Source organism: Pleurodeles waltl, chromosome 8 (assembly GCF_031143425.1).
Source record: "Pleurodeles waltl isolate 20211129_DDA chromosome 8, aPleWal1.hap1.20221129, whole genome shotgun sequence".
In the NCBI taxonomy this organism is placed as follows: Eukaryota; Metazoa; Chordata; class Amphibia; order Caudata; family Salamandridae; genus Pleurodeles; species Pleurodeles waltl.
The window spans coordinates 1,160,794,548-1,160,813,779 of NC_090447.1; the positions used below are offsets into that span (position 1 = coordinate 1,160,794,548).

The window sequence follows — 19,232 nt, forward strand, 5'->3', positions numbered from 1 at the left end:
CTCTCTCTCTCTCTCTCTCTCTCTCTCTCTCGTCAGTCCTCAATGCTCTCTACCCAGACTGATCTCGAACCCTCACTTTGGGGAGACATATAAAATAGGCAGAGGATTGGTGATGGGAGAGGAGAGGGGACCAGGCTACTAATTCCACCAGTAGCAAACCTAAGTGTCGTTTAAGAGTGACAAGGGGCATGAGATTAGGGAAAAGACAGGGAGCAGAGAGCAGACACAAAAGCTGTTGAGTATGTCAAAAGTCATCAGATGGTATACTAATTTTAATAAACATTTCAAGCTCTGACACATACGCTGGTTTGTTTGCTGCAGTAGTTTATGAAACAGCCATGTCAGTAACAGGCTCCTGAACCCACAGGCTTGTTGTAGATCTGAGGATTGTTATCTCACAGCAAGAAAGTTTCATGGTGAGTTATTGAGTGTTAACGAGTTAACTAAACCATGGGTACTGGAACATTAATTAATTGATGCCTCAATGCCCTTCCATTTTTTGGTGATGCTGGAGAGGAAGTAGTATCTGTATGATGTGCAATCTGGTGATGTAGGGGCGGGGTTTAAAAGCTGACTATTCTCAAACAGAATGTCCTTATAAAGACAAAATCGTTTTTCTCCCCAGGATGAGGTTTTGTCACTTGTGTCACTTCCTTTTTTGCTCCTCACACCAAAGGTTGTTGAATTTGACAGAACAAGCACGAGGGCTTTCCAGACGCTCTCCGGCCTGCCCGCTGCAGCTTCCTCCTTGCAGCTCCAGTCAGGTAAATGTACTTGATAAAAACATTTTCAATTTTTCTTCCATTGGCTGTGGAGCGGCAGGATTTTGTACTGCTGAGGGCACCTGTAAGTCTCGGGGTGGGTCTCCATTTTAAGATAAAACAGTAGCAGTTGGCGCGCGCAGGAAGTTTGTGGTCAGCCAGTGCAACAGCAGGTAGTGAGAAGCTGCAAAGCTGTAACGGGGATTGAATCAGTCAATCTATAGCGTCTCGCGCTATCTCAAGTGAGAGTTTTGAAAGACTTCTGTCGTCTTCATGCTTTCCAGTATTTTCCGTTCCATGTAAGAGTCCAGTAACATAATATCAATAATGAAGACGTGAACGGTGACCGGTTCACAATCTTGGAGAAGCCCTGCAATTTAGATTCATTGTTTGCAAAAAGTCACATTTTCAGTATATACGTGTTTTAATTAAGGTCTGCCAATGTAAGACCGTATTAATCAAGTTATCCATTGCCCCCTTGTGTATTACATGTTTATTTTAGGAGAGATGGCTTGAAAGGGGTGTTTCTTTAAACCGGAAAATTATATTGAAAACAGTAACTTTATTAGAGGACTGTGGAGTTTGGTTGTTTGTTGTTACAATATGAGATAATTGTTCAATTAAGAAAGCAGAATTTTAGAAAAAAATATAATTTGCTTTGATAAAAACACACATTCTGTGGGTATGCGAGACACATTGTTCGAGCTGTTCTCTGCATGGTACAGCTCACAGTGGGCATGGTTGGACTTAGGATGTTCAGCTTTTGGTATCTTTGTATTAATAGAAAGTCGATTAAAAATTGACAGCAGCGATGCTATGCAGAGTTTTTTGGAGCTGTTACTCACCATAATGATGACGAACCCATATTTCACTCGACCCATGAAATATTTTCCATATTCCAATGCACCGCTGAAATATGGTCTTTATACGACCTAAACACAGAAATGTGGAACAGTGTGCTTTTTTAGTCAGTGGCTGGTTAAGTTGGCGTTGAGGATCGTCACAAGATCAGCTGTTTTTGAGGACTGGTTTAAAGATGGGCCGGGTATTGGTGCTCTCGGGTCGAGTGCAATATTCTTCCATTCAAAGGTGTGCGGGAGATGTGTCTTAAAGTGGAGTAAAGAGAATTGGAGTCAGAGGGTCGATTTGGGATGTGGGATCATAAGGACTGGTTGGAAGTGTAAATCAAGTTGCTTTTGGCTAAGCTGGAATCAACGATGGGAAGATCTGAATATGACTGAGAACGAGAAGATTGTACTGAACCAGTTATGGAGGCTGATTAAGAATCTTGTCCAGCAGTCGAACATAGTAAGACTAAGCTCTTCTTCATAAGAGTTTAAACAAAGTGAAAAAGTGAAGCTGCGGTGTTTTTTCCCCGAATATTAAGAAAGTGGATTTGGGGGGATGAAGGGGTTCTGTCTGTTTGTTTAGTGTCTTACACAGTGTTAGTAGACTGCCTTGTAACCACTTCAGATCACATTGGGGTACTGTGAGCGAAGAGAAATAACAAAATGAAGAATTTTCAAACTGCGGTAGACTTTGCATGAAAGACTGTAAGCATGGCAGTGAGCTTGAAACGTGTTTGCGGAAATTTGATAGAATTCTAAGACACCAATGTTAACTTAAAGTGATGCCAGAAAGAGAACACCAGGCCCATCATCCGTACCTATACCCGCACTACTGAAGCACCAAGAAACTCTGCTTAGCTACCACAACATCCATGTCGTGTGCCCAAAAGCCAAGAAATAAACAAAAACTGTGAAAGAGATTGATGGGAGCTGACTGAATTGAGGCATCATACACTCTGACTGTGTCTCATCAGTAAAACAATGCACACTTGGTATATTGACATTGTACTCTGAGTGCAGGTAGGTGCACCTGCTACCGAGCATAATGTGTTAACTATGTTGTGTGAATGCCGACCTGTAAAACAAACACGTTGTAGATGTTGCTTACAAGCAGGTTATTTAAAAAAATATCAGTGTCTAATTACATCTTGGAACAAGGAACCGTATTCAAAAGTTCAGAGCAGGCCTCTACAGCCTCACACAAGAGAGGAAGTAAAGAAGCAAGGTGGGGTGGTTTGGAAAAGGCTAATTGCTTCGTGAAGTCCTCCTCAGAGAGAACACACACACTCACACACACACACACTCTGAACTGTCCCAACACCATGAATACACAGTGTGATTTCACACTCATCTGTTTGGTCCAATGGCCCATCACCTTCACACATCAATCAGCTTCACTCATAACTTTCTCCTGAGCAGCTGACCTCAAAAGACACATTCACATGGAATAGGCGTGTGGCCACTTCCACACTCACTGCCATTACACACGCATGAGGCTCACCAACGTCTGTCACTGCTCTCACTCACGCTGTACATCTTGTGTTTTAGCACACTCGTTATATTTTGTCACACGTTTTGTGCCTTTTCCCTTTTTTACGAAGTTCAGAACATATTTCCTCATCTTCACCACAACCCCTTTTTTTGCTGCTTTTTGTTTCTTCACGTTTCATGCCACGGACTCCATTCTTGTGCTGTGGTAACACTGCAGCTAAAAGGAAGTGTCGAGTGGAGCTCTTCCTCTTTGCCAATTAGCATTGAAATATTTGTGGGTGCATCTGAGGTTTCACACTGTTAACATGTTGTCATTTGCATCTTCGTGACACACTCCCGGAAGGCAATAATCCCATAATTTATTTAATCAAGTAAAGGCTTTCATATAGCCAGATCAGCGTACAATGTGTTGCTGACCACCAGTGCTTAATGTGAAAGAGAGAGCGCCAGCGCCCGAAGCTCTGCTCAGAAGTCCATGGCCGGTGCAATTTAACGTAGGCGCACAGAACACCACGGCTGCATCATCTAGACCAGTGGTTCCCAACGTTTTGACTTCTGTTGACCCCCACTTTATCATTACTGGACCCCCTGGATTCCCACAGAATAATTATTGGAATCCGGGGATCCCCCAATGAGTCATTACTGAAAGATGGGGACCTAATCTATGAATATTATTACATTTCTAAGCAGTTGCTGATCCCCTGAGGAGGCTTCACGGACCCCCAGGGGTCCCTGGAAATAGGATGGGAAGCACTGATCTCAATTCCACCTCCTGCCCCTTTAATTCACTACCAGACACTCCATGCGCCTTCATCTCACTCTTGCAAGATTCAGTTTTTCTCCCTTTATGACGGCTTTTCCATCTTTGTCTTCCTCTGTCTTTCCGGTTTGTGTGTTTTACCTCTCTTGATCTCTGGAAACATTTGATGTGGAAACATAAGTGCTGGTCCCCAAAATGAGTGCTGCTGACCCCCACCAGCACCCACCTGCTCATATTGAGCACTGGTGACCCTGCACTTATTATAATTGCAAAACTTTTCACAGAATCACAGCGTGAATAAAAAAATCAACTTATAGATCAGTATTAAACGAGTTTTAATATCCCTTTGTAGCTCTCAATGTGGACGGGTCAGTCACAATGTATACTGAGAAGTGCAAAGCCACATTTGAATCTTTCATACAGCTACTAAAGTCCTTATAATGGGGGCTGGTATTTACCCATCCCTGCTGGTACCATTACTGAAGATGACAGTAATTCCAGAGGCTGAGAAAATCTGGCCTATTACAAATCTGATCCTGAGGGTCAACTTTAAAATGAGAAATTACAAAGTATCATTTACTGTGGGTTCAATTTCTATGGTAATGACTCTTTTTGCCAATTATATCCTCATGCTTGCCTCAGATCTCATCATTTCGATGAGGCCCCTTCTGAATTAAGGGCCAGATTTACAGTTTGCTGGACAGCGTTGTAAATGTGTCACAGTACCCTCTCCAGCAAAACGTTTGTCTGCCTGCCTCATTCAGACCCTGGTGAACCACCAGCTTTCTGTCAAATGAACCCCCCTTAACTCATTTGACCAAAAACGTTCTCCATTGTCCAGCCAAAGGAGAAGCCATTTTTAGAAGGAAATTGCACCACCCTCCCTATTTAGGGTGGACTGTGTAATGTCTTTTTTTCTATCCATCTCCGCTTGGATGTGAGGAGCAGAAAAACTAATAATGACTCCCACATCCTTAGAGAAAACTCCCCATACGTGGGTTCTTGCTTTTTTTTTTCTGAAACAAACTACAACTTTGGGAGTTTGTTTCAAAAGAACGAAAACGTTTGAAACGTTTGGTGAATGGCTGCTAAAACCAACGGCAACATTCTCCAAATCTTTTGTATTTGGAAAGGAACTATAATAATCAAGAGTAGGAGTCAGCTGTAGGAAAGTACCATCTTGCCTGGCATGTTACCCCCATATTTCACTGTATATATGTTGTTTTAGTGTATGTGTCACTGGGACCCTGCCAGCCAGGGCCCCAGTGCTCATAAGTGTGCCCTGTATGTGTTCCCTGTGTGATGACTAACTGTTTCACTGAGGTTCTGCTAACCAGAACCTCAGTGGTTATGCTCTCTCTGCTTTCTAAATTGTCACTAACAGGCTAGTGACCAATTTCACCAATTCACATTGGCACACTGGAACACCCTTATAATTCCCTAGTATATGGTACTGAGGTACCCAGGGTATTGGGGTTCCAGGAGATCCCGATGGGCTGCAGCATTTCTTTTGCCACCCATAGGGAGCCCTGACAATTCTTACACAGGCCTGCCACTGCAGCCTGAGTGAAATAATGTCCACATTATTTCACAGCCATTTACCACTGCACTTAAGTAACTTATAAGTCACCTATAGGTCTAACCTTCACCTGGTGAAGGTTGGGTGCAAAGTTACTTAGTGTGTGGGCACCCTGGCACTAGCCAAGGTGCCCCCACATCGTTCAGGGCAAAGTCCCCGGACTTTGTGAGTGCGGGGACACCATTACACGTGTGCACTGGACATAGGTCACTACCTATGTACAGCGTCACAATGGTAACTCCGAACAAGGCCATGTAACATGTCTAAGATCATGGAATTGTCACCCCAATGCCATTCTGGCATTGTGGAGACAATTCCATGATCCCCCGAGTCTCTAGCACAAACCTGGGTACTGCCAAACTGCCTTTCCCGGGGTTTCACTGCAGCTGCTGCTGCTGCCAACCCCTCAGACAGGTTTCTGCCCTCCTGGGGTCCAGCCAGGCCTGGCCCAGGAAGGCAGAACCAAGAACTTCCTCAGAGAGAGGGTGTTACACCCTCTCCCTTTGGAAAAAGGTGTCAGGGCTGGGGAGGAGTAGCCTCCCCCAGCCTCTGGAAATGCTTTGATGGGCACAGATGGTGCCCATCTCTGCATAAGCCAGTCTACACCAGTTCAGGGATCCACCAGCCCTGCTCTGGCGCGAAACTGGACAAAGGAAAGGGGAGTGACCACTCCCCTGACCTGCACCTCCCAGTGGAGGTGCCCAGAGCTCCTCCAGTGTGCTCCAGACCTCTGCCATCTTGGAAACAGAGGTGTTGCTGGCACACTGGACTGCTCTGAGTGGCCAGTGCCAGCAGGTGACGTCAGAGACTCTTTCTGATAGGCTCTTACCTGTGTTGCTAGCCTATCCTCCTTCCTAGGTAGCCAAACCTCCTTTCCTGGCTTTTTAGGGTCTCTGCTTTGGGGAATTCTTTAGATACCGAATGCAAGAGCTCATCAGAATTCCTCTGCATCTCCCTCTTCACCTTCTACCAAAGGATCGACCACTGACTGCTCAAGACGCCTGCAAAACCGCAACAAAGTAGCCAGATGACTACTGCAACCTTGTATCACTTATCCTGCTGCTTTCTTGCCTGTTTCCTGGTGGTGCATGCTCTGGGGGTAGCCTGCCTTCATTCTTGCACCAGGAGCTCTGAAGAAATCTCCTGTGGGACGACAGAATCTTCCCCCTGCAACCGCAGGCAACAAAAGACTGCATTACCGGTCCTCTGGGTCCCCTCTCAGCACGACGAGCGTGGTCCCTGGAACTCAGCAATTCTGTCCAAGTGACTCCCACAGTCCAGTGACTCTTCAGTCCAAGTTTGGTGGAGGTAAGTCCTTGCCTCCCCACGCTAGACTGCATTGCTGGGTACCGCGTGATTTGCAGCTGCTCCGGCTCCTGTGCAAACTTCCAGGATTTCCTTCGTGCACAGCCAAGCCTGGGTCCCCGAAACTCTGACCTGCAGTGCACAACCTCCTGAGTTGTCCTCTGGCGTCGTGAGACTCCCTTTTGTGTCTTCGGGTGAACTCTGGTTCACTCCTCTTCCAAGTGCCTTTTCTGGTACTTCTGCGGGTGCTGCCTGCTTCTGTGAGGGCTCCCTGACTTGCTGAGCACCCCTTCTGTCTCCTCATCCAAGTGGTGACATCCTGGTCCCTCCTGGGCCACAGCAGCATCCGAAAACCCTAACTGCGACCCTTGCAGCTAGCAAGGCTTGTTTGCGGTCTTTCTGCGTGAGAACACCTCTGCAAGCTTCTTCACGATGGGGGACATCCATCCTCCAAAGGGGAAGTTCCTAGTCCTCTTTGTTCTTGCAGAATCCACAGCTTCTACCATCCGGTGGCAGCTTCTTTGCACCCTCAGCTGGCATTTCCTGGGCATCTGCCCTCTCTCGACATTGTCGCGACTCTTGGACTTGGTCCCCTTGTTTCACAGGTACTAAGGTCTGGAAATCCACTTTGGTTGCATTGCTGGTGTTGGTCTTCCTTCCAGAATTCCCCTATCACGACTTCTGTGCTATCTGGGGAATATAAGTGCACTTTACACCTACTTTTCAGGGTCTTGGGGTGGGCTATTTTTCTAACCGTCACTGTTTTCTTACAGTCCCAGCGACCCTCTACAAGCTCACATAGGTTTGGGGTCCATTCGTGGTTCGCATTCCACTTTTGGAGTATATGGTTTGTGTTGCCCCTATACCTATGTGCTCCTATTGCAATCTACTGTAACTTTACATTGCTTGCATTACTTCCTTTTGCTATTACTGCATATTTTTGGTATTTTGTGTACATATATCTTGTGTATATTTGGCATCCTCGTACTGAGGGTACTCACTGAGATACTTTTGGCATATTGTCATAAAAATAAAGTACCTTTATTTTGAGTATGTCTGTGTATTGTGTTTTCTTATGATATTGTGCATCAGTGTAGGAGCTGCGCATGTCTCCTAATTCAGCCTAAGCTGCTCTGCTATAGCTACCCTCTATCAGCCTAAGCTGCTAGAAACACCTCTTCTACACTAATAAGGGATAACTGGACCTGGTACAGAGTGTAAGTACCCCTTGGTACCCACTAAAAGCCAGGCCAGCCTCCTACATAAGCCCACTAGTTGTTGCACTAAGAGCTCCCTAAATCTACGTAGGAGAAAAAGCGCTTTATTTTGTATTAAATAACTCTCACCCACTGATCAATACAGTGGCCTGCTTCATCTCAGAGTTCTCCCCAATACTGACCATACCTGGGCGTACTTACAACCTTGAGGGAGCACTGAGTGTATTAGAAGGGGTCTTGAAAAATAAAATTGTCTACAAAGTATTCCAGTTTCAAATGTGAATTTGGGTCTGTGTGTGAGGATTAAAAACGGGAGGCAATGCTTTCGAGGTTCTATTACTCGAGCATCTACTTTAGTTTACATGTTTCAGCCACCTTTTTTCCGGCTTTTGCTTATGTGGCTTACCTTAGGACCAATTCAAATCCCTAGATTCACCAGAATCCTTATGTAATCGCTTATTCTATTAAACAAATTCTTCCCAGTCACATTCACTCCAAACATTCACACAAACCAATCCGGGAGGGCTACTCTGTTTTCCGTAGGTAGAGAAAAGGGAACATTAATTATTTGAGTAGGATATACCTTCTTGTTCTCCTGTTTTTTAATGATTTTATGTTCTTATTGTTCTTGTTGTCACATTCATAATGTGTGCAACCATTCCAGTGTCAGGCAATCATGCACATTCAAAGGTCAAAGTGTGCACCCAACCTACACCCCTCGTTGTTTTTCACTCACTCATACTTTTCTTCAACCTCTAAGACATTTGTGGATATATCAGTGCGTTTACACAGAAAACATTATTGACATTAACTTTGCTTAATGCAGTACAGCAAACGCGTATCAACTACACACTCTACCCTAAACCAAAAATAGACATTGAGTTCCTACCTGATTGGTACCACTTTCTTGCCCATTAGTGGTGCATTGTATTCACACACTGTCAGTGCTTAATTTGTAAATAAAAACTTCCCCTTGCCCAAACCCCTCCTCTTAAACTCAAGGCTTCTGCAATTACATGTGGGCCCGTGGAATACTGAGGGGCCTAATCCTGAAACCATCTCGGTCTCGTCAATCATTTAAAGCCACTCCCTACCCCTTCAGTTTACTCCAGCAGCTTTCTACTTTCTCCCTTTGTGACGCTTTTTTATTTTTTCCTTCCTCTGTCTTTCCCATATGCGTATTTTTCTCGCAGCAGATGCTTGAGGCAGAAGGATAAGCGCCGGCCCTCACAAATAAGAGCCGGTGCTCCGCACCGGAAACAACAAGCACAAATTAAGCACTGAACACTGTAGAGTAATCAGAGAAAATCAACAGAATCTATTGAGCGTGTTTTATGCCAAAAATGAGAAAGTGCAGTAACAACAATACAACAAGTTTTAGTTTTGCTCACTTTGCCAAAGGATCGCGCTCTCTAGTACACCTAGTTTGCTTCTCCCGCATAGTCCGTTGTCCATAGATCTGAGTAGGTTGAAACTTTCATTTTAACCTATGTTCCAAAAGAGGAGACTAGGGCCTGTGCCCATAATGTTAATGTTACTAGCACCAAGTCGATAAGCCAATCATGCTCAACTTTCCTCATAGTTCATGATCATTTCAGATGGGATGAACAGGTTTTAAGTGCTCATTCCAGATTACACATATATGTTCGTGTTGTCAAGTCAAGAGGACTGATAGTCTTGAACATTCATACAAACGAATGCGGGAGGGCTACTCTGTTTTCCGTAGGTTTTATGTGGCCTTTCTTATGCAACAAATTCAGACGAGAAGCATGGCACGTACCCTTCTGGACCAGATAAGATGCTACAGGAGAAAGCCATTATTATTCTCCCTTTGATGGTTTGGTCCTGTTTAATCCCACGTAAAATGAGGTACCCACCTAGCACAAGAAAACATGCTTTCACTTACACTGCAAGCTACCCATGCCATTAATAAATACTCCACTCGTACAACATTAAAATCTCACATCAAAATACAATGATTACTTATTTAACCTGAAACATCCTTCTGTCTCACAGTGATTCCAAGAAGTATGTCTGAATTCTTGGGCGGAAAGGCATCTTGAATGCAAATCTATGCCTTTACCTTAGCAGGTAAGCTAACTCTCTTATTTCATTAGTTTCGAGAGATCATTCACTATCTGAGAGTCCTTGAGGATGTGAATCAGGGGTATTTAACTTACATCCCTTATATATTTCCTTTTCTCTGTCACAGTCCCCACAGACTCCAAAGAAAGTCCTTAAAGGATGCAGATGTTTGTGGAACTAGAACTCAGGGAGCATGATCTAAAAATATCCCAATGCGTGATTTTAACTTCTCAGACTGCCTAGCATATAAAAACGGAAGGCCTAAGAAATATCAAAGAATATTTGTGTCACCAAATTACATACAATGTTACATATGCCAGCTTTGTTGATAATTATTCCATCCATTTAGAAAGATAACTGACTAGATTTTGTGTACTTGCATGACAGTCAATTGCAGATATCTTGGCAAATGCCACAGGAGACTCCTTGGGTGTGCTAAGATGAGTTAGTATTAGTAGTAAAACTCACAGTTCAAGGTAGACTTGAGTATTTTGCAATATGCAAGCAGTATTATATGTCTTTTTACACCTGGACTTCAGTTATTATTCTGGATAGTTTCTGCAACCTTTGATTTTCACCGGTTTAACAAATATTCACCCTACCAGAGTCTTAACTTGATTAAGGAAAATCTGGATATCAATATAGAAAAAACTATTTGCTCTCTAGACCAGATTCAAGCTTTCAAGGATAGTATCCTCGATTCCACAAACCACTTATTCAGCGGTAATCCCAAATAACCATAGTCCTGATGCTAATAGATCCGTGTTGCCCAAAAAGCCATTAGTGCATGTAATTTTCATAACATGAGCCTTGCTATTAGGCAACGGAGAGCCATATTCGAATACAATTAAGATTGCGCAGGTATTACAGATCAATTAGATAGTGCGGCAGAAGGGAGGAGCGTGCAGAGGCAGATGATACTGGGTCTACAAACCGGCGGTGAGACTAGAGATGCCATGTGACAACAAGATGGGAGCCAGAGACAGCACAGGATCTCTCTGGCTGCAGGAGTGTGGTGAGAGAACTCTCTTCAAAGGGGTCTGTTGATCTGGTTTCTACATTGAAATTAGACAATGCTTGGAGGATCTTTCAACTTTTGCCCAATTTGGAGGAGGGATTGAGCTTTGTGGATCTGGACTGAGACAGAATTCCTTCCCATTGATGTATAGCAGGAGAAAAGCTGCCAGCAAGTCTTCTCCCTCGTGTTTTTTCATTTCCAACTAGCCAATACTGCTGCTCCTGCACATCTTGATTCTACCCACGGAAATCTTCATCATGGTTGCTTGCGGTGCAGGAATTGATCTCCATGGAGATGATGCAGAATGCTTTGAAAAAGATATGGGGAAGCTGTTGGAGACAATGGTGTTGTGGTTGGAATAATTCTGGCATATGTACAAGGGAAAGCTATGACCTCTATTTTCATGTGACCTTGTGGGTTGTGTTAGTAGAGCTATATTTGCTGCTTGTTTATTGGGATAACCACACTGCTACTTCTTCTGCCATTTCAGTCACAGAGTCCAACAATTCAAAATATTTCTCAGACCATCTTTCACTTCTGCAGCGTGCCATCATTTCTGACATTCTTACTTTACCTATACAACTGCTGAACTGTTATTTACATTTTGAACATCAGTTACGCTTCATGATCATGACAGCCTTCTTTGCAGTAGGCTGGTGGTGACATTGCTGCATCTTTTTTTTTTTGTTTTCGTGATCTAAACTCCAACCTTTGTGGTGAATTGCTCAGCAGTTATGATCCATTTAAATCCCTTGACGCCAAAGGCATTCCAATCTGCGTCTGTCTGTGCATGACACATTGGGGTACATTTTAATAGTGAGCTTACCAAAAAATCGTACACTCCTGAATTCTCGTTGTCTTCTCTACGCTTCCACTGAACAATATCAAGGCAGCAAAAGTAGAACATGTACACCAGCTGAAACCACTGAGACAAATATTTTCATTCACCTGAGGGGAACGTAGGAGAGATTTCCATCTTAAATTAAATCTGTGTAAAGTGAGGTCCACAGTGCAACGTGGATTTTAAATTGCTGATGTTTTAGCCTTGTATGATATTGAAATAGCGTTTCTCATGTAACCTTAGCTATTAGATGACACCATACCATTGATAGATGATCTGGTACTTTCCAATTTTAAATTTGAAGAAGGACAGGGCATGCTGGTCCTAAGGCATGGTCACAGTGAGTGGGCATCATTATTTGTTAATATGAATTGACAAGAATCAAACACACAAAGGTACAGAAACAATGGGATTCTGTTTGACACAAGGAACTATATTTTTGAACTTTCTTCTGGTTTATTGACTTCCAAATTCAGAACTCGCTAATCTCCTGGGCATAGCTCACAAAACCGCTGTTTGGGCAATCGTTTATGCTAATCATGTGGTTAGAGGCACTTACTAAACGCAGTAATTGACAATACATGTTGTCAGCCAAGCCCTTGGATCAAAATTTTCAGACCACGTGTAAAGCCAATTGCTTTTGTAGGTATGGACTATTTTGGGGCCTCAGTCAACATTAGTGCGCTTAAAATACCAAAAGTTACAGAAAACCCAGCTACCATCTTTCACACAACTGGAAAGATTTCAACCTTGACTTAGTGACCCCTGACCTATTACATTAGGTAATCAATAACACCCCTATTCAAAAGTAACCTAAGCAAGTTGATACTCAAAAAGGAGAAGTTACCCTGAGGTGTCCACTGAATTAATAAACCTTGAACTTACAGTACACAGACCAAAAAGAAAACGGTGAAAAGGCTATGCGGCTGAATTGAAAAGAGGATATCTTGCAGTGGTCACCACATATAAAGGAAAAATCAAGGAGGGCAAAATGTTTTTTTCTCGGATCATATGTGGTAGGCCCCCAATCACTTTAGTCATTTTTTTCCACATATTAGCTGAGCTCCAGCTGCCACTGGCCAAACAAGTCAATGTATTACTTTATCAGAAGCTTTATGATAACATTTCACGGTACTTTGTTGACAAGAACTCCAACAGAGCACTAGGCTGCTGTTTGCTTGACTCAGCACTAACATCGAAAAAGATGCAAAATAAACGGGGCAACATTTATTTCTCTTTAACTGTAGTAAAAGAAGAGAAGAAAAGGTGTCTTGCACCACTCAACTTTAGCAACATCATTTTAGAAGACATCTTGCAATAAATGTAAAAATATGCTAGTCTCTTCAAAATTCAAAAAGTTTATTTCATTATCATGCATAAGTATTTAGAAACTTTCATGGTTCCCCGCGCACTTACAACAATGCCAATAGTGAACTCAGTCAGCTGTTGTGTGCACCCTTCGGGTGGCCTTGGCTGCTATTATACATGGATAACATTATATTTTATCAAATCAAACATAAGAGGTGGTTCTGTAAAGCACACATCCTGAAGTTCTATATTTTGATTTCATCTTTTATTTGATATTAGAAAGAAAATGAGGCAAAATGAAATAAAACAATAGTTTAGGATCACACTATTTGGTCATGTGGGGAAGCCGGGATAGATCCCAGGTTTTCTGATTTCACATTGTGCAATTCAGCCACTAGATGTACATACTTCACCTCCCCTTAAACCCCACCTCCGCAGGTGCGCCACCATGTGGCCCTCAGTCACACCCCAGACCATATGTTTTGGCCACTGTGGTAATGTTTGTGAGTACCCAGTCACTACCACAAATATGCTCAGAGCATTCCAATGCATCCCATGTTACACATTCACACTACTCTTTAACTTGCACAAAATAAAACAAGGCCCGTGCAAGGGTTGAATAAAACTTGTTTTCACGCACGGTTTAAGAAGGTTGAAGAATAACATTATCCCTTCAGTGTGTCACTAGAGAAGGCTGCATTATATATCCACTTTTGAACAAAGCTTGTTTTCTCACTTTGTACTGCCTTGCTGAATGACTCCTGAAATTATTAACTTTCGTTTTTTTTTACTTTCTCATGAGGACATTGACAAGTTAGTTATAGCGTTCCTCTTTTAAGCCAAAACACTGCACAAACATGTAAAATTAAATTATAGCCCATTCATTGCTTTACTTTTGGAAGAGTCAATACTAAACCAAAGATTTTTTCGAATAATGGCAATAATTTCCCCCCACAATTAGGGACTATCCACTGCTATGCTCTTTTATAGGCTAACAATTAGATTTTATTCAACCTCACACATATCGGCCAGAAACAAAATGTACAGGCATTGGATTATTTCACTGTTGAACATTTTATCATGATAAATGCGCAGAAAAGCAAAATATTATTATTTAACGTAGGACAGATTAAACTAACATAACTGCTTGCTGGACAATTAAAATTTGGAATGTCTAAAGGTATATGCCTATTTAGATAGAATGTTCTCGCACAATATTAGCCATACACTCCACATAGACAAACAGATGTTTAAGGCGATTGCTCATTCTGGAGCACTGAAAAAACGTTTTTTAATTGGAAGCAGACATTTCAAAAACTTATTATGGTCTATAAATCAAAGATTCCCCCAACATTATCATATGCGGTTAAACATGTACCCTTGAGTGATTGGTCTTTCCTCCATAAAATTAGAGAGGAAGATTTTGCATTGGTACATGATCCCCAAAATAACCGTTCGTATAGTCTTTCCTCCTGGGTCAACCCAAACCTCAGATTACTACTATGATCTCCCAAACAACCCTACTAAATTCTCCCTCATGTGTCTCTCCTTTGACTCACCGCAGACCTCAGTTTACTAATATGGTCTCCCAAACACTCTTTCTAAATCATTTTACTACTATGATCTGCCAAACAACCCTATTAAATTCTCCCTCCTGTATCTCTCCTTTGACTCATCCCAAATCTCCTTTCACTACTGTGATCTTCCTAATCCTTTCTGCAGACTCTTCCCGTCCTCATCTTTCCTTTTACTCACATAAAACCTCATTTTACTATCATCTCCCAAATAACACTTTCTAGATTCTTCAATCTTCTGTCCCTCCAGTATTCTACTTAACCCAACTAACAGAATCACATGTCTATCACTCAAGTTAACTCATATTTCCTAACACTATCACTAATACTATACTCATATTTCCCTATACGAATCCACCACTAATCTTTTTGGGTTCCGCAGTAGTGTGCTACTCACTGAAAAGCACTTAGACGCCTTGTCAGGGGTAGTAAACGCTTTATAAATGCAATTACAATTACAATATCAGTGGTGTCTACAGCCCATTTGACCCATCAATGTGGAATAGGTGTGGGAATTTTTACGTCTGTACAGAGCAGTAGTTGTCACTCGCTCTTAAAGGAAGAGGGCCTTCAGGTTGCCTGCAATATCTTTGCTCTGCCAAAGGTATGAAGCTTTGGTTTCCTCTTTTCAAAACTGAGATGTTGCCACAGTTTATTTTCGCTGAAATGTAGAAGCGGACAGTAGCAAATCTGTTGCTTAAAGAACATTTCTTTGAATCCATTGGATTAGTGCAACTTCTGTCTCGTTTGACTTCTGCTATTTCTGGGGAACTTGCTGGAAAACCTAGTCTTGGGCTAGCTACAGTTCATTTGCAGGAGAAAGGCCTCTTGGACGTCTGTTTGTCAAGCACAATTTCGACCTTGTCACTGCAGCAAATTCGTTGTGCTTTGAGCCATAGATGATCTCAGGACCTTAGCTGATGATGTTGGCGGTGAAGCATCGATTTTATTAGATCTGTTGACAGGCTCAAATATCATTTATCACAACGTCTTTCTGAAATCTTTGACTGAAAGGGGATTTCTGTGGTGACGGTGAAAATTGAAGGGCGTAAGATTATATCACTATATTGCATGCAAAATAGCAAGGCCAGCTGTCCCAAGGAAATCCCCACCCATTCTCAAGACGTTTTAAAAAAAAATAGGGTACAGTGGTACATTTTCCAGCACAATTCTCAAGACGTTTTTAAAAAAAATAGGGTACAGTGGTACATTTTCCAGCACAATTTATGTACCGAAATGGCCGAAAAGCCATAGCTCTTACTGAAGTGTAAAGCAACTATTTCCAAGAATTAATTTCTTGTCAAGAGAAAATGCCCGTGCCCACAGGTGTGGACAGTATTCCACCAAGGTAACCTTCACAATGCTGTGCTCATCAATATTGTGGAAATGTTATAGCAGGACAATAGTTTGCCATCGAACAGTGTGACAAAACAAGCTATGCGGATACCATACAAGAACACACTCCGCGATTAAACTTCTGCAAAATGATTGCATGCCCTGGAGAAACAAAGGGCCATATTTATAATTTCAAAAAATGACGCAAATGCGGCGCAAAAAAAGTATAAATATGGGCCAAAGGATCCTACTGAACATGGCAGATTCTCTTTTTCTCAATTTGACGGGCTGCCACAATGGGTGCTAGTCAGATATGTGGCTGTTTTTTTTAAATGTAATATGTTAGTGGTGTTGCACGAATACTCCAGAGATGCCAATTGTGCCAGTGCTGGTGAGAGATACAAAATTGCTTTTAGGTTAGCCCTATAGGTTCTAGGCCTGGTTATCCCCTAAGCTGTAGATATTGTCAGTAGTAGTGAACGTTTCCTTCCCTCGCAGAGCAGGCTCAGATTTGACAGCAAAAATGGAAGCTTCACTCCGCACAGAACAGAGACAGCAGTATTGTAATTTTCCCTTCTTCACAGAATCTAAGCAGAATGACAGGCAGCAAAGCAAGCACTTGTATTTAACAAAAGGCAACTGCAGTGCAAGCCTCCCATCGCATCATAGAAGTCACATGTATCCCAGGGCAGTAATATTCGCGTTCACTGTGCATTTCTTCTCGTTCCTTCAGTGCAACAAAAGAGACCGGCATGAGAGTTGAGAGACAGACAGGGGGAACAGGGAACGCAGAGCAAATTACAGGGAAAGGAGGCCCTCGGGGTTCCCAGGTGGGCGACAGCAAGGCGAGAAAATAATGGCAAAAGTATTAGTCATGTGGCCGTCACTGCACAGGACACATAATATATGTGTTTCCCTGTACAGCGATAGTGGATCAAGAGCAATGCTACGAGGGCCCGGGATTCGAAGGGCCCCTGAACCCCAGTTATGACTGTCTTACTGTCTGAAAGGGAGTAGGTGGGCCCGTTTTCCTAGCTTGCATCAGGACCCATTGAATCATTGCTACCCCAGTGCTGTGCAGAAACACTCAGGTTCACTGCTCTCTCTCCAGATGGGGGGAGAGAGACAGGACGGCGAGAGGCGGGGTGGACACAGTGGAGGGATGTGAGTCACAAGGGGAAGGCTAAATAGAGTAGAGGAGACAGTGGGATGAGACGGAGTCCGAGAGAAGTTAAAAATACACCAGGACTGGAGAGCTGAACAGGAGCGTGACACACGTACCTCTCTAGTAGAGAGTAGCATTGTGCAGGACAGGCAGGCAATGCTGGCACTGGAAACTGGAAGGTGGCGCGGCTCTCCTCTCTCTCGAGCTGATCTCAACAAGGATAAATAGTGGATCCACCAGCACGATCAAATTGCTGAGTGGTGGGTGGATTCTCTTATTGTATTATTCAGCTGCAAGGATTTGAAATTAGTGCTCTTATAGTTTTTCAGATCGGGGTTGGAAAGCTTGCTCATTGCAAATGTTCCCTTACATGTGCTCCTTTCAGGTTATTGTCCAGAACAGATGTTTTCAAGGCGCTGTGTCTTGACACTGCGTTGATTTCTTAAGCACTACTGTGAAGATAGTCTAGGTATCCTCAGGGCGGTTTCCTCTGAAGTGATGTGCATGAACAAAGCTCAAGCTATGCTTCTTGAGCAGCACTGCACAGAAACAATGCTGGTAGGTGCAGAGTATGGTCCTCAGCTGTACTCTACAGATTCCATACTGGTGTCTTCAGAGTATGGATACTTAACAGTGCTCTAGAGATACCCCACTGTTTTTTTCAAGGGCTTTGTCTAGAGCGGCACAAGACAGATACCACAATAGTATACCAGTGACTGCATTACCTCTCCTGATGGCTCCTTCTTGTGTTCCTTCACCGGTTTGCTCTGACAAATCAAAAATGCCACACAGCAAGTTCTTATGCCTCTACCCCCCTCCCCAAATTATTTCCATTGTTTACTTCCAAGACTTAGCAAACCTACTAAGCACAGTAGGATCTCTCAAACCTATAAAATATGAACAAATAGAATGGCTAATAGGAAATGATGCTGCAGTGGAGCCCAGGAGAATACAGATAGCTTCTCTGGATGGAGCTCTGGGAAATATAAGCAAGTGGAGAAATCAGTAAAGATGCTCTGAGAAAAAAACACCACGAGAGGGCAACACAGTATCCAATCTTGTTATTGCAGGGACATATAAATGGACAAAGAGAGAAGTGGGTAGACACCAGGAAGGTGGCTGAGTAAGCTAAGTGGTCATTGCTGGAACTTGCCTATAACCCACTGATCATCAGTACGTACTTAACATGGCCCACTCATCCTTTCATGTTTCCAAGGTGTCTACAGTGATTCAGTGAGCATCCCTAAACATGGTACATAAAACACTTCCTAATTAGAAACAGTAGAAGTGTGAAGTGATGCTGAACACCTATATAAGTAATTGTAGGCACCGCAGAAACAACAGACCACCAGTGCCCTCGCACAGAAAATGAACATTTGACTATCAAACACAAGCGCCAAACACCGTATATGAATGTGTAGACCATGGGTACTCACAAACATTTTCTCAGGGGTCAAACAGTGCTACCACAGTGCGGTCACATTGATGCTAACAGGGTGGCAGGCTGGTGGTGGGGGGTAGTGGTACTAAGGTGGATGTTGGGGTAGTGAAGCATATACATCTAGAGCCTCATTTATGAGGCCCTTGCGCCACTGAACCATCATTTTTAACGATACACCGGTGGCGCTGTGCCCTGCTCCATATCTACACTTTATGTGGCTTAACGCAGCCTTGTAAATATGGGCCCCCGATACAATACCCACACAACACCTATTGCTTTTTGATGCTTCCCCAGATACACAAGAAATCGTAAACCTGAGGCAGTCCCAAAAACTAATGCCACCCCAGGGGTGGCGTTAAAGTGGTGCAACAAGGAGAAATACTTTTATTTCTAATCATAGTTGGTTCTTTTCAGATTAGATAGTGAATACCTTGGGATGCAGATATTGAGCGGTATTTTTACTGTGTCAGAATTAAGCTGAATTTACCAGGAGCTACTCAGGAA

At 43.0% G+C, this 19,232-nt stretch overlaps 1 protein-coding gene across 2 annotated transcripts in view; it reads left to right on the top strand.

Annotated features, from left to right (window-relative positions):
• Nucleotides 1-655: 655 nt before the first annotated feature.
• Nucleotides 656-19,232, top strand: part of LCP1 (lymphocyte cytosolic protein 1) — a 200,284-nt gene continuing 181,707 nt past the window's right edge. The window contains exons 1-2 of one of the 2 annotated variants that reach the window (XM_069205394.1): nt 676-764; nt 9,978-10,052. In XM_069205394.1, the coding sequence (XP_069061495.1) occupies nt 10,025-10,052 (28 nt within the window). In that variant the 5' untranslated portion in view covers nt 676-764; nt 9,978-10,024. Of the gene's footprint in view, nt 765-9,977; nt 10,053-19,232 lie in introns of both variants that reach the window. The other variant, XM_069205396.1, reaches the window with a different exon arrangement.